This window comes from Electrophorus electricus, chromosome 1 (assembly GCF_041902795.1).
Source record: "Electrophorus electricus isolate QZ-2024a chromosome 1, ASM4190279v1, whole genome shotgun sequence".
NCBI classification, from domain to species: Eukaryota; Metazoa; Chordata; class Actinopteri; order Gymnotiformes; family Gymnotidae; genus Electrophorus; species Electrophorus electricus.
This window is the reverse complement of record NC_137497.1, coordinates 39,990,482-40,014,774: the sequence shown is the minus strand read 5'-3', so window position 1 is coordinate 40,014,774 and position 24,293 is coordinate 39,990,482. Positions and strand designations below refer to the sequence as shown.

The following is a 24,293-nucleotide window of genomic DNA, read 5'->3' as shown; positions in this document are numbered from 1 at the left end:
AAAACCACTGGTACAAGGCATAGGTTCTCAGACTACACCTCATGTTATATCCCGTTATAACACTTGACTCAACTCCAGCTAATCCCTATTCCTATACTGGGGTTAAATATTAAATAGACCAAGCAGCCCCACTGCTGCAGTGCAGGATCTCTGATAATGGTGAGAGAGTGTATGCACGGACATCACTTTTCTGCTGGAAGACTCCACCTCATTCAGAATAAGTGGCAAATATTCTGCAACATGGCTGTACTTATTAGGGGAAACGGTGAAACTGGGAATAAAACCAGTGATTAACTGAACTAAATTAAAAGGCAGTTGGACTCTACAGCAATACATCCAAATGACCAGAGAACCAGTGGTCCAAGAACACATAGGTCTCCTGAATAATATGCAGTCTACCTGATTTCAATTCCAAGGAACTAGCCTTCAGTAAGCAAAGACTGAAAGCATACAAAAGCCTGCACATTTGGTCATACTTAAAAAGCAAGGTTTGCTGGTGAAATTAAAGTGACGACAACACCAGTGGATATTCTGCTTGTATGTGGATAGGTTTGTACTTGTATTTAATTTCTACAAATTTTATTTGGAAAACTAAACTAGTTAGGCCTACTTTGTTTGAAGTCAACACTGCTACTCAGTAATGTTATATATTTTTGCAGGTAAAACAGTCGCTCCTCCAATGTTACCAATAAATCTAACACAAACTCAGGTGGTCATCACATTTAAATGATACTCTGTTACAAGTATAGCTAGCTAACTTTCAAACTTACAAAACTGTCTAAACCGGGATTGTGATTTACTAACACTTTTCTTTAGCTTTGGCAGCCTGTAAAAACATGGCACTGAATTCTTACTTAATCTATCACAACAGCTTTTTCCATCTGAAATATTTTTGTAGCATTGCGGAAGAATAGTGCCACTCAGTGGGCACAACTGCAGTAACTCCCGACAGACATGTGTATACCCTCTATCCACTGTTTTCAAAAAGCACTGCATTATGGGTATTTGAGTTGTCAGCTGCTCACTGCCCAGTTTAATAACCCGGTTGTATGCAACAACCTATAGCACAGTCACAACACAGAAGAACGGGTCCAGTAAGTTTAAATTTAGGCACTATATAAAAGGAGCAGTCACTCGAAACCTCAGCAACCAAAAAAACCTCACATACAGCAGTAATGTAAGGTCAGAAATGAGCAGGTCCATTGTCAATTGGCAGCTAATTGAAAACCATGAACTACTTAAACTACTATTTTAGTTTCTTAACAGAAATCTGGCTTAGTAATAATGTTGCCCTCAATGAAGCAGTTCCCCTCCTTTTACAGTGGTATTATTTTTAACCCAACACAAGGCTTTGTTTTGTTCCTTTGTTTAAACCTGGTTTAGAAATGCTAGAGAGAGGAAGACAATTTATTATTACCCCCCCCCCCAGTATAGATACTGTAGACTGCGCATCAGTGATTAAGTGTTCAGCCTTAATGATGAAAGGCTGAAAATTTCACACTCAAACTGACTGGTCTATTATTTGTGTGTGATCACTGCATCCATCTTCATTGCACATACTACACTAATGAATGGTCTAACTGGCAGATGTTCACCTGTAAGCAGTTCATGTCCACAGTGAGGTCTGACAGGCCTTTGCTTGCCATGTAGGAGGACGAGTACAAGCCTTGACTTGGCCGCCCAAATAGGTCCTCCTTCCTCGCATTGGGCTGCAATGAGAAGACAACAATGGCACGTAAAAAAAAAAAAAAAATCAAATCAAACAGAAAAAAACACCCTTAAACAAAATGCAAATATCACACTGCAAATTGTTCAGTACTTCTAAAATAATTCCATCACAAGCAGGGTTGAAGAGCACTGGACCTAGAGACAAATTGTTGTGTAGCTACCTCTGCAACTCTCCAGCTAATCCGGACTGTCAGGAACAAACAGGGGTGTGTGTATTGAGAAGACAAATGTGAATCAGCAGGACAGGGGATGTAGCGCTGCAAGGAGAAAAAGGTACTGGCACTGAACAGAGACGCCATCCTCACCTGGAGCAGGTGGGGCTGGTCAGCCAGCGGGATGGCTTCAGCCACAGGTACTTCGAAGGGATTAGGAGGAATGCAGCCAAGGAAGGTCATGGAGTCGGAGCGCCGGAAGAATGGGTGGTGCTGGCCCGTTTCCGCAGGGACAGACTCCTCCTCCTTATCCTGAAGGGTAGAGCCTACAGGGAAGGACACATTATGACAATGGCTTAACAGCTGCCTCTCTGTGCAGGTAGTGCACTACCACCTGGCCTAACAAATATTAAAAAATCAACACATGCACAAACTTTCCAGATCATTGATGTATGGTAGGAGTATGAAATATGGCTATTAGGCCAGTATTATTTCTGTTCAGTGATGCTGTATGTGCGATCATTGTATATACGAGCACTGGAGTACATACTCTGATTGGTGTCCTCATCATTCTCATGCTCAGAATCTTCATTATCCAGGCCAAGTTCCAGCAGCTCACGGTTTCTGTAGTAAAAAAGTGCAGATTTACAACAAAAACAAACTGCTCAGAGTCACGTACATGTCACCTTCCACTACAATAAATCACACATGACAAAGGAAATACGACGCCTTTCTCTGAGGCAGATGGCCCAGCCTGGACAGTGAATCTGAGCAGCTGACCTCTTCCTGTCCATCTGCGCAGTGTCCAGCGTGGTCTGCAGGTTCATGGCTTTGATCCAGTAGATGAGGGCCTGGAAGACGTAGGCTACGTGCTTGAGAGAGCACACATCCAGGACGGGCAGCACATCAGAGTGCTCGTCGTTATGGGAACGCATCAGTGACAGCGCATAGTTCAAGAAGTCCCCGCGCGCAGACATCATACCCTGGCGAGCAGTCAGCAGCGTAGCCGCACGCCTACAAACACACAAAACAATCAATAAACAGGAAAAGAAAGGAACCTATAACTTTTTTTTTTTTAAGTATGGATTTCCCACATTAATAACAAGCCATTTTCTACCCACTAACCAGAAATATAAATTATGAGAAAAAAAGTAGCTTGTTTTTGTTCAGCGGATGGCACAATGTTCAGAGCATTCTTCAAAAGCCCTGCATAACGAAGGACTAAAATCTTCTCGGGACCTGTTTTTGCGCAGCAGCACTTTACTGTCCCCTCATGGAAAAAACTCTCCAGTGGGCAGACAAAGCCCCTTGGCGAGCATCTGACCTGCGGCCCTCGAGGGTTCGGAGACTGGCCTCCTCTCGTGCAGTCATGCGCTCTCGCCGCCCAGAGTGCTGGGAGGCGTGGAGGGGGTGGCTGGGGTGACCCGGGTCGCCCGCTGAGGAGAGGGCCGAACCGTAGCGCAGCTGGGCCTCCGTGGAGTCCATGATGGACACCATCCAGTTCCAGGTCGGGACCAGTTTCTCTTCCACAAAGTTCTACAGGGCAAAACATACGGAATGCACACAATCATGTTAACAAATCTATCATTACTCCTTGATGATTAATATCAACAGAGAGCTATAAATGATTAAAGCTTTTTAAGAAACGAGGTTAAATCGGCTTTCATTGCAATAAGCGTCAAGCCATCTTTCCCCACACAGCTCACCACTGTCCCCGTTCTTAATAATGCCCTAAACACAGTCTCAATCAATATGAAAGATCTCAGACTGCCCTGCCACCCACCTGCAAATTGACGGCATCCTGGTAAGTGAGCTTGACTGCGGCAGGGTACTGTGAGTACACCAGGTGGTTGTACTTGGGGATGAGGCTCATGAGGTCGGAGATCTGGCGGATGACGATGCTGTAGGCACGTGCCAGGCTGCTGGCTGACGTCAGGTAGCTGCTGGAGTTGCTGGCCTCCAGGGCCGCAGCAGCCGCCGCAGCGCTTGTGCTGATGGCGCTGCTCCGCCGCAGGTTGGACGGGTCGATGTAGATTAAGCCTGTGGAGCTCGCTGGGGAGCCGTCAGAGACGCATTAGAGATGGCTTGCAGACGGCTCAGACTCGGTTATTTCTGAGAAGGCTGCTGCTGAAGACGCCTAGTGGCTGACAGTTTATACCAATAAGCTTCTATATGACTTTTTTAAGCAAACCATTTTTGTTTTGAGATAACTGACTGAGTTACTCCTGAACATCACACTGGATACATTAAGTGCTATTTATAATAACAGTATTTTTCACAATGAAGTAGGTCCCAAAAGCATCATATGGGAATCCAAAAATGATGCATCTTCACTGTGAGCTCATGTCTCATTTGGTCTGAGGTCAATCATCAACTCCAGAATGAGCCCTGGAGCCGTTGCTGTAGCAACGGCTGTGCGGTGTGTACCTGCAGGGGTGGAAGAGCTGGTGGGGGCTCCCCCAGCTGAGCGCTGGTTGGGCGTGGTGCGTACGGCCCACTGCATGGAGCGGGGCGCCTGGGCGGCACTGTTGGCATGGGCTGAGCCCGTGGTCCTCTCCAGGGGCTCATCCAGCAGGTACGTCTCCTGGTCGGCATCATCGCTCTGACTGCTGCTGCTGTCAGAGTCACTTGAGTCGTTGGACTGAGAGTCGTCCTCGGAGAAGAAGGCTGGCACGCTGCTGGCGCCTTTGGGGAAAAGGGAGGGGTCAGGGACAAGTGTGGAACCACAACCACCAAACCAAGACAAACAATCCCAACATGTTGACACGTGTGTGTGTGTGTGTACATAAACAAGTTATATACTTTGGCAATTTTAAATACAGGAACATTCCTTGCCACCAAGTCAAACGCAAGCACCTGCTTCAGATCCTGCCGTCGCTGCCGTGACGACACTTCGGCGCCCGCTTGCATTGTCCTGGTTGCTGTGGTTACTTTCACTGTCACTCTCGGTCTCCGCAGCAGCCAACAGGTCAAGCTCCATGTCGCTTCCTGAGTTGAGACACACCGGCACAAAAACCATCTATGTGCGTGTAATATCACGGTGATGACTGCAGACAAAGCTTTGGATCTAAATCCAAAGACTGCTGGGTGGCAAGTTAGAATTCCGCTAATGACAGCAGTTGACAGTTAACCCATTCTCCCTTGGCTTCAGGTTGTGTTAGCATGGTTGGGTAAAGTATTCCATATATGGTTTAGATCTCTGATGCCTTTACCGTCCTCGTCGTGCTCGTCATGTTGACCCTCAGCTTCTGCAGTCTCCTCCCCCTGTTCCTCCTGGTCATCATGGTGATCTTCCTCCCCAGCAACTCCCTCCACTACCTCTACCTGTAAACCCCCAAAAGTCAGATGTGCTCACACTAAGCCAAAAACTAAAGGAAACGCTATGGCTACTAAACATTACTAAGAGCCAATTCCGCTTTTAAAATGAAAGGAGACTGTGCTACCTCGTCCACAACAGGATTTTTATTCATTATGTTATGAGCCTGCTATAGTTAGTTATTTATCGCTATAGTCCAAGTATTGTCCTTCTGCTGAAGTGCTGTGTTAAAACACAACTTCAGTTAGGGAGGAAAAACCCTGACAAGTATGTGTTAATCCGACCTCAGGAAAACCATGTTTCTGGTTGCGGGTTTCTAACCTCCTCGACGTCGGCGGACACGATGTCGTCTTGCTCCTCATCACGGCCCCGGGCAGCCTGCGATTGGCTGCTACGGCGGGGCTGGGGGTTCCGGATGATGTAGGAGGAGGCAGGCTGACCGGAGCTGCTAGGCGCGCGCGCGCACACACACACACACACAAGCAGTCTTACACACCACAAAAATAAACCAGCCAGCCAGAACCAAGTGAAGGTAAAAGCAAAACTGGTATATTATTGAGAATGAAAAAAAAATAGATGACTGAGAAAGAAAAAAGTAAAAATTAACCAATGGTTTAGCCACAGCATCAGAAACAGGCCCAAATGCAACTACCATCTACTGATGAACTCCTTTGACACTTTTGGGCCTCTCCCAAGTCCAGTGAATATTCTTCACCTCAAACTCTTAGCTGCATACTGTGCAGCCCTGCCTAATAATTTCGTCTACAGAACAGCATCCGAGGCTGCATGTTGAGGGCACTGATCCGGCTGAGCGACTCACTTGCTGGACTGGTCTGGTGAGGGGCGCGGAGGCAGAGGCTCCACTGAGAAGAGCTCCTCGCTGCCCTGCACGGCGTCAATGCTGGTGCTGGCCAGCGTGAAAGGCGCCGTAGGCCGGGCGATTCCCATGCGCACGGGCACGATGAGGGACTCGGCCACGTTGCACAGTTCCTCCACAGCGTAGGGCAACAGCGCCTGGAACACCCGCCTGCACTTCCCGATGGGCTGCGGGATGAAGTTACTGCAGCAGCCACCAGGGGGCAGAAGAGGGAGCGTGGGGGGTGAGTGCAGACAAGATGGTTAGTCAAACATTTGATTAACAGGTTTACAAAAGCTAAATTTAGAGAAGCCAGGTGAGTGTCCACAAACGAAAAAAAAAAGTGCTTTTGAAACAAGGGGGGGTGGGGGGGGTGGTGTGTGCTTGTGTCTAAAATGTCACCACATGAAAGCAACTATTATCTGATCAGGAAACGCATAGGTCTCACTGGCTCAGAACTACAGCGCCGTTCTGTACCATTTTAACGCATTAAAATGCGGAGGAAACTACTACTGATGTATACAGTAAGAAACCCTTTATCCCCGTGGTGAGCGTTTTCCACAGTACTTCACACCAAGATAACACCCTACTGGCTAAAATACTGGGAGGCTGACGAGTCATACTTTTTCTTCTTGGACGAGGCCATTTCCACACTGAGGATAACGAAGACCCGAGCCACAGAGCGCAGGAAACGGCGTGTGACGCACACGGCCTCTTCTCGCCGACCGGGAGTGTACTTGTTCTGCAGCTCCTTCACCAGTGTGCCCAGCAGGGTGTCGATGAACTGCACAAAACCACAACAGTGTAAACACCCTAGACCAGGACACATGTAAAGCACTATTTGATTTCCTGCTGCATGTTTTAAATATCTATTTTATGAGCCCTATTAACCATTTTTCTTTTACATAAAGCACATTTAGATTTTAGCGAAACAGAAAACCTAAAACAATTAATTATGTTTTATATAAATAAAACCTTTAATACATGAAGTTGAATAGTATCTGTTTTAAAAGGAAGCACAGAGGACAGGTGACTGCTGAAGCACAGCCCTTATGTAAGTAGGCACATGAGGCGTAGAGAGCATTGTGGGCACGCGGCCCATTTGCTGCTGGTGGTCTTGTACTCACGGTGATATCTGGAGCACACTTGACAATGAGGCAGTGGGTGAAGCAGTCCAGCCGGATGGTACCACTCTGCTGGTTCAGGTACATCTGTTCCTCAGGCAGGAGATGGGCAACACGACTGCTCGCACTCAGACTGACAAACATCAACAAAAGCCTAAATGCACGGATGTTAATCGGAATTTACAGATAACATGTATCTTGAGTTTGACCCAAAAAAACTGGCTCAGTTAACCATTTTGACTGAAGTCATATACATAGCATGCCAATCCATGAACCCTGGTAAGCCGTCTCAAGAGAACAGCCAAAACCACAAACGCTGAAGTGTCCTTACAGTTTAGGACTACTCATGTGATCAGATTATGACATCAATTGTCTGCAACACAGATCTAAGGATCTCTGGGGTAAAGAGACTACAGTAATGTGGGGAGAAGGTTTCCGAAGGGCCACTCACGGGTCTTTGTTCTCCTGTGAGCCGAACATAATCATGCACTTGAGAGCATTCCAGTCCTGCAGAACCCGCTCTAGAGCAAGCTGGGCAAAGCGCGGAGGCTCCAGGTCATGATCTGGCATGTCTGAGTCTGGGGGCAAAGAGACAGATCCAGAGCGAGCGAGAGAGAGAGAGAGCGAGAGGGAAAGAAGTAAATCTGCATATCTATATACAGACTGCAGGCATATAAATCTGGTCCCCCTTCAGTGAGGAGTGGCCTGACGGAGGTGTGCAGCAGCCTGGGGCCTGACGTGGGGTATAGGGTGTGCCGTGGAGTGGGGTCTGGCGTGAGGTGTGCCGTGGTCTGAGGTCTGACGTGAGGTCTTTGGCCTGCACCTTCTGCGCTGGCAGCCTTGCGGTTCCTGTCCTCTCTGATGCGTGGTGGCCGATACTGACAGTGCTCAACACTCTGCCTGGCTACAGTCTGCACCAGGAACAGCAGGATATGTTCGCCCCTGCAGAAGCAGACATACACCAAAAGACAGGGAGAGAGTAAAAAGATGACACAGCGAAACGTGCAGCATAACAGTTTATTCAAGTCTGGATGAATGCCAGACGGTTCTCTTCATTTTCCAACTCTGACCAAAAAAAAACATTTTGAGGTAAAAACATTTTAAAAATCTTGCAGGCATTTTTACTGGCCATTCTGTATAGAGAGAATCATAGCCTTTAAAATATATTTACCATTTACCAGTCTAAGGCACCAGGCTCATTACTGAACGCTCATGATAGTGTGCAGAGACAGACCCCTCTCACAGGATCAGCATAATTTCTCAGAGGTGGCAGTGTGAGACCGCTCTCCGACCATAGCCACGTTAATGAGCAATCTCCTCGTCTAATGGGCATGATGTGTTCTCCCGGAGGGGGTCCTGATAGGGTGTGAACACACCTGCTGTTTGGACTGGTAACGAGGTTGGTGGTAGTCAGTAGCCTGTAGAGCAGGTCCAGGCGGGCAGCCTTCTGCCCTGCGATCAGGGTTTTACACTTACACTTCTCCCAGCAGTCACAGTACGCGGTGGGAGACGTCCTCTTCAGTCTGCACAAAGACAGACACACACACACGGAAAGACGGTTACCACGGGCTTGAAAATGTTAATACAGCAGAGGGGAACAAAACGGCTCTACTCACTTGCAGTCATGGCCTTTGTGGCAAACTCGGGCACACTCTGTACAGCAGCACAGTGACTCCAGCAGACCACATGTCCGGCACTCAAAGATGTCCTACACACACACACACAAACATGCACATGCACGCAAACACAACATATCAATTGCAATCATCTTTCTGACTGAAGTTTCAACATTCAGTGAAACTCTACCCCAGGTGGTGTCACATTTCTGCCCTCGGAGATGTCCTACATACTCACTCGCATCTTAAATATCAACTCTACTCTCAAAACAAGAGGAAAAAAGGTCACTACCGCTGCGCTGTCGAGTTTAAAGATACAAAGAAATTGCTTCCAAACTGTGCAGAGTTTAGGAGGGGAGGGAGGAGGGGTGTGTTCACCTGGTTGATATGCTCTGCCCCTGTCCAGGTGAAGCTGCAGGTGTCGTTGCAGCAGAGCACATAGAGGGGAGAGTCGTCAGGGTTTGTGCCCGGTGGACAGATCATCTCCATAAACACAGAGTTCACGTCGTCCTTCTCCCCGACACCAGGCTCACCTGGTAAGTGCAGGCAAAAATCACACATTCACAGAGAATTTAGGATCAAAGCAAAACAGAACAGACCAGAATAGAATATCTGACAGCATCTGAAGTCATGAGCAAATACCAGAAACCCTTACTCCATTGATATTGAAATGCTTAGAGCAGTGTTTCTATTAATCCAGGCACACATTCAGCTTCCTAAAACCAGAGGCTACAGCAGGGAGGTGGTACTATGGACTGGGATGAGTGAGCTCACCCTTGGCTATTCTCTGTGCCGCCTCCAGCACAGTGATGGCTGCCGGATACGCTCTCCCACTCACGGCCAACATGAACGGGGTCATGCCCCTAGCATCCCTGCCACAGCACACGCGCGCGCACACATACAGAGAGAGAGAGAGAGAGAGACACACACACACACACACACACACACACACACACACACACACACACACACACACACACACACACACACACACACACACACACACACACACACACAGAGAGAGTGAAGACTACCACTAGCAAATACTGCCAAAGCCATTACCAATTACTATAAGGCAAGGAAAATATTTGTAAAAGGAGTAAAACTCAAACTCAAAGCTGGAACATGGCAGTCCAATACTATACCTGAGAGCTAAGCATCGTCTTAAGCCTAACAAACTTAGATGAGCGTCTTCAGTCTCGATTTGAATATGTCCACTCTTGGGGCACTTTTTGGAGAGATGATGCCACCTGAGAGCTGCAGAGAAGCTAAACGTTGCTTCTCTGTACTTAAGTGTTGACTAGCTATGAATACGGATGAGCTCCAAGTGATCCCAGCACCCTGCTAGAGTCAGATAAATACACTAGCTCTAAACGATTTAGTGATTTATAGACGAGTAGCAGTAACTTAAAATCGATTCTGAAACATACCTGGAGCGAAAAAGAGTAATGACTTAGTCAGCATGCATTACATACTGCTGATTCTACTAAGAACTCTAGCATTTGCATTTTGGCTTAACTGGACTAGTTGGTCTTTTTTAGAAGATCGGTAAAAAAAAGACCATTACAGTAATCAGTCCTGCTAGAATTAAATGTGTGGATGAGTTTCTCAAGGTCTTGTTTTTACAAGAAGTTTGATTAATATTTTTAATAGGAGAGAATAACGATCTAGTAATCGCTTCGACATGAATGCTACTACTGAAAATCAGAGCCCATTAGGACAGCTAGGTTACAACAACTTTTGATTTGCATCAAGATAGGTATAGACCTGCAGCCTCTCACCCAAATAATTAAATCCGTTTTCATCTTTATTCAGCTACAGCAAGTTTTGGAGCATCCATTCTGAAATATATTAAAGGCACTGACATAATGAGTCGATGGGAGCATAGATCTAATTGGCTCTCACACCAAATGATAATTTGCATAATCTGCATAATTGTAGCAAGAGATTTCATAGTCTTGGAATGAATGAATCTAAATAAAACCAGGGCAAGAACAGAATCCTGGAGGATACCACAGGTACATTATTGACCATTTCAAATAATTCCTGCCAAAGAAATGTGACCCAAACCAGTGTAGGACTGGTCCTGAGGGTTCATCCCCATTCCCAAGTCACTCAGACCAAAAGCATCACCTTTTTCTAGAACCTTGGGTGTCCACCTCTCTGGAATCTACATGCACACTGAAACTGCTTTTAAATTGTTTAAATCGGTCATGCAAACACTGAAAGCAAAGCCTTTCTTCAGTGTGCCTGCAGTTTGCTCTTGGTGTGTGTTCATGTTTGATGAGGGCACTGCATAACATACTTTGCAGAGAGGAGCTCCCGTAGGTGAGGCCTGAGCACCACACTGTCACACATGAGCTTGAGGATGAGATGGGCATTGGCCTTGCGGTCTTTACTCTCCACCACGGACGGTTCCGATGAAGGACCTGCGGGACGCAAACGAGTGGATGCTAATGCATTAAATAATTAGTAACCACCAACCAAACAAAAGTGTTTGAACAAACCAGTAGTGTGTGCACCTATGTTTTTATAAAATCCTGTTAAGCCATAAAAAGAACCACGTTGTGTCCATATTTACATTAATGGCATTTAGCAGAAGCTCTTATCCACAGTGACTTGCAAAAGTGCTTAGTTGTACTACCAACTAGTCCTGGCAAGCTATAAGACAGCAATGCTCAGATTGAACTCCTAAAAGCTTTGGTGATTAGCTGGTGAGTTGAGGTGGACAGGTTAGGGCAAGGAAGATCAACTTTTGAGATGAACACTGAGGCCATAGAGTGAACGATGTGTACTAAAACCAGACAGACAAAGATGAGGTGAATCTTCTCCCTCACCCGGTATGGTGGAAGTGCTGGGTCCTTGGCTCGGGCCGGTAGACGCTGTGGTAAGTGAACCGACTGCAGGGGCCAAGATGAAATCAATGTCACCATCTAGCAGAGGAGACCGTTTTGTAGGAGGTTAGAGGCTACGGCCAGGCATGCAAAAGACTGAGAGTTTAAAAAAAGAAAAAGAGGAAAACTGGCTATAGGCCCAAACGAAAACTAAAGCAGGTATCTCCCTTTAAACCAGGAGAGAATTCCTTAAAATCTGCAGGCGAATTATTTAAGTTTTGGTTAATATTTAGACAATACTTACATTTCTATAAAAATATGAAGCAAATTAAAAAATATATATACATTTCTGCTGATTTTGTTAGAACCCACGCATCATTACATGCACTGCTGCACGTACCGGGGTCCATGGGAGGGGGGTCGGGCACCCAACTGGGAGGGGCGATGGGTGGGGAGACTGGGTCCTGGTGGTCGCTGGAGGAAGGACCAGACTCGTGGCGGCCCAATCCAGCAGCTCTGAGTGAGCGCCTCATCATCTCCCGGAGGCGGAGTCTACGCAAAGGAGATCAAAAACACAGAAGAAGTCAGTCAGAGAGAACTGCTAAAGCATTAGTGTGCAGGGACACCACCATGATGACTAAGGATTCTAGCGGTCTGAACAAAAAGGGCTGTGGCTCAGTTCTGGGACACCAAGTGGGCTCAGTGGAGATGGTCACTGAGCGGTGACTGCTGGCCAAGCTCTTAGTCATCATATAACAGCCTCTACTCTTCTGGGAAGGCTCTGCACAATATTTTGAAGTGTGTGAGGGAATTTGTGCTTATTCGACGAAAAGAGCATTTGTACGGCCAGTCAATGATGCTGGACAAGATCATCTGGCTCACAATCAAATGTTCCAATTAATCTCAAGGGGGTTCAGTGGGTTGAGATCACAGCTTTGTGCAGGCCACTGAAGTTCTTTCATACCAAACTCAACAAACCGTATCCTTATGGACCACAGTTTTGTGCACAGGGGCACAGTTATGCTGGAACAGAAGCGCTTCCCCAGACTGATGACACAAAGTTGGAAACAATTTTCTAAAATGTCTGTAAAATGCTATAGTGTTAACACTACCTTTCATTAGAACTGGGATGCTGAGCACAAAGTCCCAGACAATCGTTTCTCCTCAAATAAACTATATTGTTGGCACTATGAACTGCAATAAGTGGTCATCCACAAAACCCAGATTCTTCCATCAGACTGCCAAAGAGTGAAGCATAATTCACCCCTCCAGAGAATGTTTCCACTTCTCCAGGCTTTAGCAGTGCAGGCAACTCCTGGCATTGAACCTAGTGATCTTAGGCTTGCGCAGGCTTAGACACTTATAGTTGACCAAACTGACTTTTGGCAAAAGGTTGCATCTGACAACAGAGCAAAGATCTTGTCTTGTTTGTCTATGCTGTGCTGCAATGACACCATTTCTAAAGTGTCACCTTGATTTCCATTAGCGGAGCTAGGTGCATTACTAATTCAAATAACACTAGCCTTTTGCAGCCCATACTGGAAAACTATAAATTCTGTGATGCACAATGCCCGAAATCAAAGCCAAACTGCTTAATCTTCAAACGTGCGAGACGACTTCATTTTGTGAAGGACGTCTTTACCCGCGACTACTGGACGATCCCGTCCTGTTTCCCGAGCTGTTGCTGGACACCACCGATATAGCATTAGCGATGGCTTCCACGGCAGATAGCCGTTCAGCAAACGTGTTTCTCTCCGAGCGCTCGGCCTCTGCAACACACCACACAACAGCAGCAGGAGAAGGTCAAGTATGACCGCAAATGCCGGCAGACACAACCAACACTGATCTGATAAAGCAAAACGCTAAAACAGCTACAAATAAATGAAGGCTAACAGCAAACAGTCAGATCTGTGAATAATTAAGTCAGGTTAACTGTTCATTAGTTTTTCCATTAGATTTCTCGGTGAAGCTCTCAATTAACAGTGGTTTCACATACATCTTGATTAGTTGCTGAGAAAAGCACATTCATTTGCTTTAAAGTTCAATGAGGCACAGAATGCTTAAACCCAAGTTATAGTAACGCAACAGTCCCAACCAATTATGGCCAAAATATTGACCAGCAAATTAAACAAATAAAAACACAATTAAAAGTTGAGTTCTTAAGCTTGGTCTTTTCTCCAGCAGTTAGACCATGGGGCAGCTCACAGACCTTCCTCCTCCTTGGTCTCCTTGTTGCTGACAGGGAAGCAGACCGAGACGCAGGCGTGCAGCAGATTGCGGTTGCCGTCGCAGCGGTGACCCAGCAGGGCTTCCAGCGCGTGGGGGTTCTGCTCCAGCAGGACTGCCTGCTCCAGGCCCACCAGGTACTGCCGGCAGGCCTCATAATCACAGCGCAGGACGTGCTGCATCAGCGTCTGCTTCTGAGACAGACACACACAGACACAAAGCCAACAAAACGCACAAATGTTGAGGCATACACTTCCTGCCCAGTGCCTCTGATGATCCTACAGGTTCAATGAATTTGGGCTGGAGACATGCTCAGACTCAGCCCAGTGTTTCATTTCCAACACTGAGTTTCTCAATTTTTAACATTTCTCTCCAACATTGGCATGGTGTAACAGTTTAGCTGTTGGAGTATTTAAATGATGATCTGCACTAAGGCCTTTAGAAGGAAGATTGCTGGATTCAGCATAACTATTAAATTCAGTAGTCACTAGCATTTTCCACACTAACTGAAGTTGCCATTAGAAAAGTGAAGGATTCACCACTCGTTCAAACAATACAAAAAGTACTTGCAATTTATAAACTGTACTTTCTTCTGTCCCAATTCATTGCCATAAAAAGATGACATTAAGTATGTTGACACTGTAAAGCTAAACCTTAATCAGGTCGCCAACATTCACAAATATACTGGCTAACAATGTTGGTCAGTCTGTGCAGCATTGTTGAGCGGTATACCTCCACAGCCATAATGATGATAGCAGCTTTCTTTTTGATAGTGGAGTTGCTGGGGAGGTTGGCAAGGGAGTGAACTCCCATGCCAAGACTGGCAATGGGTGGCAAATCCAGCCAATCAGGGTCTCGTATTCCTCCCATGCAGTCTTTGGCCATTGGGTAAATGGTGCCATTGCCATCACGCAGAATAATGGGACTCTCCTGTAAAGTTCACAAAAAAAAAAAAAAAAAGATGTATAATCAGAAATCAGTATAATCAGAAAGAACCAAAATGCCATGGTGTCAAGTAACATTAATGCTGAGATCACACACAATTTTGAACAGACCCATGAAGACCTCTGTGGAAAATGTGAACTGCACATTACAAGGTCCCAGCAAATCAGTGCAAGACTTTCCAAAGACCTCAGACAAAAATTCCATAAACTTGCTGAGAAGCTTAAAACAACCCTAAAATTACAACTGAAAATTACTTTAAGCACTATGAATGAAAAACCATTCAAGAAAATTCATGTACATCATTTTGTGTTTCTTTCTTTCCAAGGATTTTAAGGACTCAAAAGAACTTTGATATTAAGCATCGCTTTTTGTTGCTTCTGTTAGTTTTTCACCTAAATGATATCAAAGTGGGATTTAACTGGAAAAAGTTATCCCCCCCCCCCAAATATAGTTTGTGATGATCATATCTATATTGGCATATTAACACAGAACTATGTTAACATAAATATTAGCAAATAAAACGCATTAAAATTACATGATTACCAAAACACTATAAATGTATTAACTTACTTTAAAATGAAAGATAGCTCCAGTATGAGACTGCCAAAAGGGCCTTCTACTGCTGAGGCAAGGGGAAGGGATGCCTACCTGGCCAGCGGTGAAAATGGCTACGTTGCGTTCACTCTGGCCCAGAAAGGCCAAGTTACTTGTGGGGAAGTGATTCTCCTGCTCCGCTTTGCCAGTGGCCAAGTCAAATATACAGTACCTAACCCAGCTACCTGTTTTCAGCACAGCATGGACTCCTGTGAGGGTGGAGAGGAGAAGAACACAGGGCTTAGTAGCTACTTCTCAGATGCATTAAAACCACACAAAGCTACTTCTCTATTAACCCGCTCTGGCCTTCTTCACAATAATCCAATGTACAAGAATACTCTGCGGTTAAACATCAAAACACATACAAAACGCTTTTTTGAGGGGGGCAAAAGCTTCATTTTGGAGTAAGACCATACAAACATTATATCCTGGAATTGGGCCTTGTGGAAGTCTAAGGAAGGAATTTTTTTGGTCCCAACTGTATAATTAAGCAATTGGCAACAACATCCTAAAACAAGTGTAAATTACTCAATGCTGAATAAAATATTAAAAGGTTGAACACTGTTTCTTTAATAAATATGTGCAAATACAGCACATGTAGTTCAATAACAGTTCTTCACTCAGGGTTTAGAAGCTACTTTCCAAGCATGTTAAAGGAATTATCTACCACCAACAGATCAGATTTGTTACTGAATGTTTAGCTGCTAACCACTATAAGATCAGAACAGTTAATCAAGAACTTTTAAGACAATCTTCATACTTCAGCGCTTTCGGCAAAAGGGGACCGCTGTGTAAGCTATTTAATAATTCCACTTACCTTTGGAGTCAACGTTCACAGCTAAAATTTCAGCTTTTTCTGGAATACAAAGTTTTTTAGGCGTGCGCTGAAAACAGTCTGGAACTTTAGGAGTTCCACCAGTTTTAACAACCTGTTGAGACACAAACAAAACAAAACAAAAAAAAACAAAACCGTTAAGTGTTTTACACGAAGGTTTTACACTAGAAGTGTATACAGTAATTTTATTAGACAAGCACATATTACCAGGAACTAATAGCCTTTTTCGCTCCCTCATTTATTATGAGAAGCCTGGTCATGCTGTTGTGAGCACAGTCGGGAGAGCGCACACGTGTGTGCCCGTTCCCCTACCTGTAGTTCATCTATTCTAAGGAGTCTGCAGTCCTGCAGTAGTGAGGACGGGTCAGAGTCAGTGGGAGCTGCACTCTGGCTGCTCACGCTGCTCGACGTCCCTGGAAATTTCACAGCAACATATGCACCATCGACTTTTAGCACCTTGAGTTCAAAAGAGAGATTTATTGCAAATGTGGCGTCATGGCATGAAGTCAACACAGAAAAAGAGAAAAGACAGACACACAGAGGAAAAAAAAAACAGCAAAACAATTTAAGTCAACAAATTACATAATCATCAATATTTTATGGTTACAAAATATAAGAATAGAAAAATTACAACAGAGCTACCACTTTTTATTCTTAAAGTTGGCAATGAGCTTCACAAAAATGTTTGTCATATATAAATAATACTTTATTACTTATTTTATAACAAAATCATAACATCTTAATCTTGAACACCACAAATATATATTGATCTTACAAAATCAATATATTAATAGGAAATATGTGCAGCGATTTAAAGGCTTGGGGTGGGGCGGGGCAGCTCAGCTGTGGGCATTCTGGCTCTCCACAGTGGCAGCTGGGGGCAGCCTGCAGATACACCTACCTTCCCCACAGGGACATTTTTAACATCCTCCACGAACACGACCTCTCTCAGAGGCCACTGCTCCTCATTCACTTTCTCCTCCTCCCGGGGCGCTGGTGTGGAGCGCCTCCGTTCTGTGGCACAGCGAGCAACACATAAGCCATCACCCTTTCCGCCCACTCCATCTTCCAGTCTCCGCCCTACTCGTACGCTCCAACCCAGTGACGCTCAAAACGTTAACAGTCAGAATTTTTTTTATCTGAGGTTTTAACACTTTTCTGAAGAAAAGATGATATGCAAAAAAACACTGATGCTTTTGTTTTCTGGCGAAAGCTAATAAAACAATTTTAGCACACAAACTATAAAATACTGGGAAAATATACTTACCCTGGGAAATATGGGACAACCTGAATCATTAATCACAATTTTAGAGCTCGTCGCAGCCTGTCTTTGGCCATAAAGTACTTATTAAGTAACATGATATAGAATCAAATATAAAAACTAGCACAGATATAATTGGGGAGAAATTAATGGCAACTGGAGTAAGACCAGGGTCAGTAATAGTAGGCCAGGACATATTGCACAGAGCACCCTGGGACTTGTGTTAAACGTAATTCCACCCCAACCCTCCCAACACACACAAAGCCACTAGCATTGTGCAGAATAGAATGTGCCAGCTAGAAGGTGCCCATTACCATTAAGAAATGAGAAGATGCCAACCGGTCCTCACTGGATGTTATGAATTGTTAACTACATTGGCCTTTTTCTAAAGTACTCCTTTAACATATCAAACGCAGACTGAAGACCCATCTATTTGCGGAATATTTAAAAGGACAGCTGACGCTGCTCCTATATTGACTGACTAAATAGTACTTATAGTAGGGTATTGTTTATTATGTTGTTTAAAAACTCTAGCACTTATTATTTATTGCACATTTAACATAGACCTTATGTATTTGGTACATTCTAGGTTATCAGCATTGATTCCTGTATTTCTACAGTATTCTAGTTCATTGGTATGTTGGACTCTGACCTATTGTACTGTACTAGGATGTATCCTATGAGTAAATGACAAAGCACCTTTGTAAGCGGCTCTGGATAAGAGCGTCTGCTAAATGCCGTAAATGTAAATGCCAGAGCAGTGCTGCAGGAGTGGTGTTAACAGTGTAGAGTGCATAATAGAGATCAGTACAGGGGTCCTGTGGTACTCTAGCATGGTACTCCAGTCTGTCAGTGCTTAGGCTTGCGTTACTGGTCTGAAGCAGATGTTGACCGCTTGCACTTGGGTTCGCGTTAGCAGGGTGTTGTACGTACTGTACGGCAGTGAGGCACTGCTGGCAATGGAGGAGGTATCGCTGCACGTGGAAGCCGGGGACGGTGGTGGACCCATCTCAGTTTTGACTGATTCAGGTTTACTCTCCATCCTGCAGGACGCAAACAAAGCAGTCAGAACCAGAATGCCACTCAGGCCTTGGGGTGGGAAACAAGACTGCACAATTTTGCAAATTTAATGTGTGCTATTACGAGTCCACAATGCTCAACATCCATAATAAATTATTTACATTTCTACACAGCAACGTTGCACAACCATGGCCTACAACCATATCATATCATAGTACATGTACCTTTTTAATAAATATTTAATTAAAAAAAATTTTTTGCCAGTATCTTCCAGCAGGAGTGTCATACTTGGTCTCCTGGGACTTAGTGTTCTTCTCCATGTTCTTGAGGCTTTCTGGAGAACGAAGCTGGAACCTGCAGCTGTCATTCATGTTCCACACAGACTCGAGCAGGACACCCACTTTGGGGACACCGGCGTTGACGGAGAAGGCCACAGCACCCGCGTGGTACAGGGGGTTGTTCCTCAGACACACCTGAAGCACAAGAAATGTCACTGCTCAGAGATGTGCAGATGAGGCAGGTGCAAAACTAACATTTTGCTTTGATTTGTTAAAATAAAAATAAAAAAATTTAAAAACTGATGGAATAAAAAGCATCCTCAATCTCAAAGAAATAAATTATTTTAATGTTACACACTTAAGATGTTCATTACCAAGCTGAGGGGGAATTAGAAGTACTGTACAAAATATGCCAATGCATAATCAAAAGAAAATACTGTGTATTACAAGATACAGTCAGCATTTTTTTTGACATTCAATAAATTGATAGATGGAGGGGTGTGCCTTTCTGAGCTTCTCACCTGAGTGCCCACTGTAATGTTGGGGATGGACGAGATGCCGGCACTGGACTTTGGCTTCTTGTTCTTGGCTCTGGCCTTTTCAAGCATTTTTTTCCGTTGACTAAAAGGCACAACACCCCTGCGAAAAAAGACAGCAGAAAGAACCTGCTCCAGTTCCCAGTTTCTCTGCTGTGATCTAAAAAGCTGTTTCAGATAGTGCCCTGTGGCATAAAAAAAATAATAAATCATGACAACAATTAGAGAGTGGTAAAAAAACATTAGGGAGGAGAGGAAATTAAAGGAAAGGAAAGAGCAGCGGCCAGGCAGAGGGAGGCACTCACCACCAGTAGAGGTTGGTCTCCAGCTGGGCGCAGGTGTAGAGAGAGCAGCAGTGCAGGGAGACGATGCGTTCGCCCTGCAGCTCGGGGAACGTCTGCGCCCCATGCTCCAGCTTACAGGCCACTGAGCTCAGAGTCTCATCCACCCACGTCGCCACCTACACACACACGCACGCACGCAGAGGAATGAAGTGTAAAATTTCTAATGGGGGATTTCTGCAAATATAAAATTCCTAATGGGGGATTTCCATTTCCAGTAGAGGCAGTCTGACCTTGCCAGTCTCAGTAGCCACTGTGGCACGGATACTGTTGGCAGACAAGAGGGTGATCTTCTCATTGGCCAAGCCGAGGAAGGACACACGAGGGTGGTGGATGGAAGGATTCTGGGAAAGTGCACGTTAGTTACTCTGGGTACACAAAACAGGCAGGTACTAAGTCTGTATGCCACATCACTTAAATAGTTGATCATACTGTTGCTGCAATATTGATATTGCAGAAAGTAACCATACTGAAATACACCTTATAACGAATCCCAATTTTTGGCTTGTATGGATGTTTATGAATCACTGCACTGACATGATGCCACAAATGGAATCATTAACTGTGTTATATGAAGGCTTTGGAAGGTCTTGTGCTTATATCACCTGCATGTAGAAATATTTAGCAATATAATCACATTATAAAATCATAATTCTTTTCTCATCACAGAACCCCAGCAGAAGCTCTTAGCAGTGATGAGCAGTCTTCTGTAACAACATTAATTCATCAGCATGACCCTGACCCAGAGTAATGCTGCCTATCCTGCATTCCGGCGCATGTTCAGCACAGGGGAGCAGGTCTGCCAGGTGTCCTACCTGTGCATTTCTGTATGGTTCCGGCTCGCTCCACTTCCACTGGTAGAGTTCTCCTTTAGAGCTGACAGCCACGAGCTCAGAGAACATGGCCCCAATGCTCACGAACCTTGTGCCGTCCTTCAGAAGAATAAACACACAGTAAACACCACATAAGTGGGAGTAGCATCCAAGTGTTGGAATATAACAGTAATAGTATAGGTTTCACAGTTTAACTTTATACAATTTAGCGTGTAAATATATAAAACTAAAACGGAATGTATGCTACAATAATACATGTATTAATTTAGATGACTCAACCTGAAAGGAACCCTTCACTCAAACAACTTGTACACATCCCTGAAGATCCACCACAGATATTTGCAAGTATTACCATGTGACACCTCAAGTCCCTCCCACCCAGACAAAGTGTCAGCAGTCTCACCTTATCAGGCCACCACTGCAGTTCGTCGCCCAGGGAGACAGGGCTCTGCAGGGGCGTGCTCTTCTTGTCCAGGCTGGGCTCTCCCTCCCGGCTGGTGGAGCCGCGCTCGGCGTCGAAAGAGGCACCGTCCAGCCAGCGCCTCTCACGCAGCCGCAGCACCGACTCGCGCTCACGCAGCAGCTCCGAGTCACGCTCTAGGGGAAGAAGGAGAACTGGTATGCAATAGGGTCACACCAGTGGGATACTAGTAAGCCACTCTCTGGGAAAGACCCTCAGAATCAGTCAGATTAATAACTACCACATGAACTTATTACAAACTACAGAAGACATGATTAAAGAAATAAGAAATGAATACAAATATATATATATATATATATATATATAAATAAAAACTGGAAGGGTGTTTTGCTTGTTTTGTTCTTACACTGAATCTTCACTTGACACCGCCAACTAAAATTCATACATATTTTATAGCAAATATCAATACCACCCAAAACCACCCATGCAGTTTTAAGGCAGTTTGGTTAGTGGTTGATTATTGTATCTGAACACTCAAAACAGATAGTACAAGTAGAAAAAGAAAAGCCAGGCTACACATGAAACAGCATTACGAGCCAAGACTGGCCAAGCCAGCTGCCAAGGGGCACGATAAGGGGATGGGGGCAGTCTTGGCTGGCTGTCAGGGGTGTCCAGTGAAGACCAGGGGACATTTCTAAATTGGCTGCAGGGTCTGAGACTGACTGCACCGGTATGCTACAGCAGGGCCTTTCTCAGAGGGCTCATTATGTCTGGAACCATGCAGCGGGGTGGAAGGGGGGGGGGGGGACACATGCTCATGCACACACAATGATGGACCACCAACATGGAGATTTGATGCTAAAACATTGACACATCTTTCTGTTTGACTTTGAAAATCAGCACCCTCACTGACCTTACCTGAAATAGTCAGAGCAAAGAAAACTAATCTGCCCTGGACCTTTTCTCCTGCTTACCTTATGTATTAAAGCTACAACCAGACGATAATTTCACATTTGTTTATAACATTTTTAGCATCACAAACCCTCCAAAAAACAGATATTTCTTGACTGCCCTGTATAAAACCTCTCTAAGTGCACATACAATTAACAACAGTTAAACATGGTTCTCAGTTTGCGTGGTGAGTGGAACCCAGCTGTGAATTTCAAGAGGGCAGCACATGCCCAAGTCATATCATTCAGCTCAAGTGGGGACCATCAAACTGTCCCTGTTACTGGCCTAGGAGTGTTTTTGATTGTCAATTACCTCGGGAAGAGCCGAGGCGAGACAGTGATGAGCGGCGGAAGGAGGGGTAGCCGAAATAGCTGATGTCCTCCGAGAACATGGCATCAGCGTCAATAATGACGCTGGGGTGTGCTGAGTGGATGTCCGCGTCCAGCAGGGACATCAGGTCTTCTGCGGGAGACAGTGGGTAATTATGGTTAGGTTTCAACAGGCTGTGTCTGGCCAGCAGCTAAGAGTTGGCAAACCACATCTTATGCGGTGGCAAAATGTGCACTAGTTAAAGCTGGATCCATTTTGGCCCATGGCAGTGTAATGTGGCCCTGCAGAATTGGCTGTGGAGGCCACAGGCTCAGCAGAGCAGAGAGAAGGAAGAACCCACCTCCAGGCAGGTAGGACTCGCTGGCCGTGTCATCTCCATCATCACCGTCCTCGTCGTCGCGGCTAAGCAGGTTGTTCACAGCCAGGTTCACGTCCAGGTTTGTGCGCTGCAGCTCCCGGATGATGACGCTTCTCGACTTGCCCTGCAGGACCACCTGGGCCTGAAGTACAGTTCACACCATACAGCCAATCAAATTAGTCATGCATGCAGCTCAGTAACTGCTCACAATATAACACTTAAAGCAGTCCAAAGCACTTAAAAAGGTTCTTACCAAATGTGTGAGTTATTTACCTACGCCCTAAGTGCTAGTTTTCATTGTCAAAGCTAAAACAATTTTTAATACTAAACCCAAACAAAGTCCTGTGGATGTGGAGGTGATTTACCTGAGAGATAAGCTCCTCAGGGATGACCGAGGCAGGGATGACTGGCTGTGGCTGACTTCCCAGCAGACCAGAGCCCCTGTCTCTGCCCGTCCGGATCACGCGGGTCTGCCTGCGAGAGTCCCGTGCTCCTGCCGTGCTGGAGCGGCCCGAGGAGCCGCTGCCCCCACCTCCTGTTCCGCCCCCTCCACCTCCACTGCCACCACCTCCACCTGTTCCTCCACCCCCACTGGCCCCGCCTCCAGCACTGCCTCCCCCACTCACACCTGAACTCCAGCGGCTCCTAGCATCAGAGACACACACACACACACACCTCTGCAGTGAAGGAATTTACTTAAACAAGAATATTATTATTAATAACAACAATCACAATCACATCAACAAAACAAGTACATAGCAGTAGCATTTTAGATAATCACTAATAAAAACACTTTTCTAAAGCAAATTAAATATTTACAAAACAAAACAACTCGACAGGAAGTACATTCATCTAGCAATTATTGGGGATCCATAATACACATTCAACTTCCTAGAGAAAGGATTGCTGATTTTGGGTCAGTTTTCACCCTTTCTGTACCAACAAACCACTATTCTAGATCCAAAGTCATTAAATCGTTTTTGATGCATACAGAGAAGGTGAATTATTAAGTGTTGTTGGTGCACGTTCCACACAACCACATTACACCAGTTGTAATTCGTTAGAATCTCAGTGTCCATGTCTAGCTCCTCCAAGCTTTAAAAGTCCCTTTCATGCTATGGGCTACCATAATGAAGCATTTAACACAGACTTATTCAAATAAAACCAAAATCAGGAAAAAAAAAAAAAGAAGAAGAAAAAAAAAAAAAACTCCACGTGGCTTTTTTGTTTTGTGTAACCCATGGTGGTGTCACTGCATCATGCCTCTAGCAACGTTACCTGTCAGGCTTGTATTTAGGAAACCCCCACTGCCAACAACTTACCCAAGGGTGTTGCCTGCCAGTCGGCCCAAAGGGTCAGAATCAGACAGGAACCAGGGCGGATCACTAGTCCTACCTGGCCTGGACGTCCTTCCTGCCCCTGAGCCACTGCTCAACTTTGAACTGGAAACAAAAGACCGGAGATTACAGTTACAAACCTCTAGTCCCCAACAGGGGACTACTGAGCGCTGAGTAGAGCCTGGGTATCCCAGGCACAGCTGCCAATTGGCCCATTCATTCGTCTGTCTGTCAAACAGTGGGAGGAAACACTGGAGGGGCTGACTAGCACGGCAACACCCTTGAATTTCAGAACTGGCTGCAATTCTGTCCTCAAGCAAAACTGTTCACATTTCAGGGGCTGCTGGATGAAAGCTAGCTAGAGCTTCTCAAGTTTTCCCTCTCTGTGAACTGTACTTGCT

General features: G+C 45.3%; 1 protein-coding gene across 11 annotated transcripts in view; it reads right to left on the bottom strand.

Moving 5' to 3' along the window:
* The window catches only part of ubr5 (ubiquitin protein ligase E3 component n-recognin 5), a 36,736-nt gene that overhangs the window by 5,794 nt on the left and 6,649 nt on the right, over positions 1-24,293 (bottom strand). For 2 of the 11 annotated variants that reach the window (XM_081719727.1, XM_081719689.1), the window contains exons 5-44: positions 23,878-23,997; positions 22,921-23,200; positions 22,538-22,697; positions 22,180-22,329; positions 20,899-21,110; positions 20,478-20,594; positions 19,896-20,006; positions 19,627-19,781; positions 19,307-19,424; positions 18,796-18,980; positions 18,421-18,530; positions 17,128-17,240; positions 16,539-16,682; positions 16,209-16,320; positions 15,368-15,600; positions 14,585-14,782; positions 13,836-14,046; positions 13,269-13,395; positions 12,027-12,178; positions 11,630-11,725; positions 11,098-11,221; positions 9,567-9,664; positions 9,171-9,325; positions 8,793-8,884; positions 8,553-8,699; positions 8,000-8,118; positions 7,628-7,754; positions 7,180-7,309; positions 6,676-6,836; positions 6,017-6,256; positions 5,518-5,683; positions 5,093-5,204; positions 4,737-4,868; positions 4,308-4,565; positions 3,664-3,932; positions 3,205-3,416; positions 2,661-2,894; positions 2,431-2,504; positions 2,034-2,206; positions 1,596-1,709 (exon numbers count right to left, since the gene is read on the bottom strand). In XM_081719727.1, coding sequence (XP_081575853.1) covers positions 1,596-1,709; positions 2,034-2,206; positions 2,431-2,504; positions 2,661-2,894; positions 3,205-3,416; positions 3,664-3,932; positions 4,308-4,565; positions 4,737-4,868; positions 5,093-5,204; positions 5,518-5,683; positions 6,017-6,256; positions 6,676-6,836; positions 7,180-7,309; positions 7,628-7,754; positions 8,000-8,118; positions 8,553-8,699; positions 8,793-8,884; positions 9,171-9,325; positions 9,567-9,664; positions 11,098-11,221; positions 11,630-11,725; positions 12,027-12,178; positions 13,269-13,395; positions 13,836-14,046; positions 14,585-14,782; positions 15,368-15,600; positions 16,209-16,320; positions 16,539-16,682; positions 17,128-17,240; positions 18,421-18,530; positions 18,796-18,980; positions 19,307-19,424; positions 19,627-19,781; positions 19,896-20,006; positions 20,478-20,594; positions 20,899-21,110; positions 22,180-22,329; positions 22,538-22,697; positions 22,921-23,200; positions 23,878-23,997 — 6,241 coding nt within the window. The remainder of the gene's footprint in view (positions 1-1,595; positions 1,710-2,033; positions 2,207-2,430; positions 2,505-2,660; positions 2,895-3,204; positions 3,417-3,663; positions 3,933-4,307; positions 4,566-4,736; positions 4,869-5,092; positions 5,205-5,517; positions 5,684-6,016; positions 6,257-6,675; positions 6,837-7,179; positions 7,310-7,627; positions 7,755-7,999; positions 8,119-8,552; positions 8,700-8,792; positions 8,885-9,170; positions 9,326-9,566; positions 9,665-11,097; positions 11,222-11,629; positions 11,726-12,026; positions 12,179-13,268; positions 13,396-13,835; positions 14,047-14,584; positions 14,783-15,367; positions 15,601-16,208; positions 16,321-16,538; positions 16,683-17,127; positions 17,241-18,420; positions 18,531-18,795; positions 18,981-19,306; positions 19,425-19,626; positions 19,782-19,895; positions 20,007-20,477; positions 20,595-20,898; positions 21,111-22,179; positions 22,330-22,537; positions 22,698-22,920; positions 23,201-23,877; positions 23,998-24,293) is intronic. The other 9 variants (XM_081719708.1, XM_081719712.1, XM_081719706.1 and 6 more) reach the window with 9 other exon arrangements.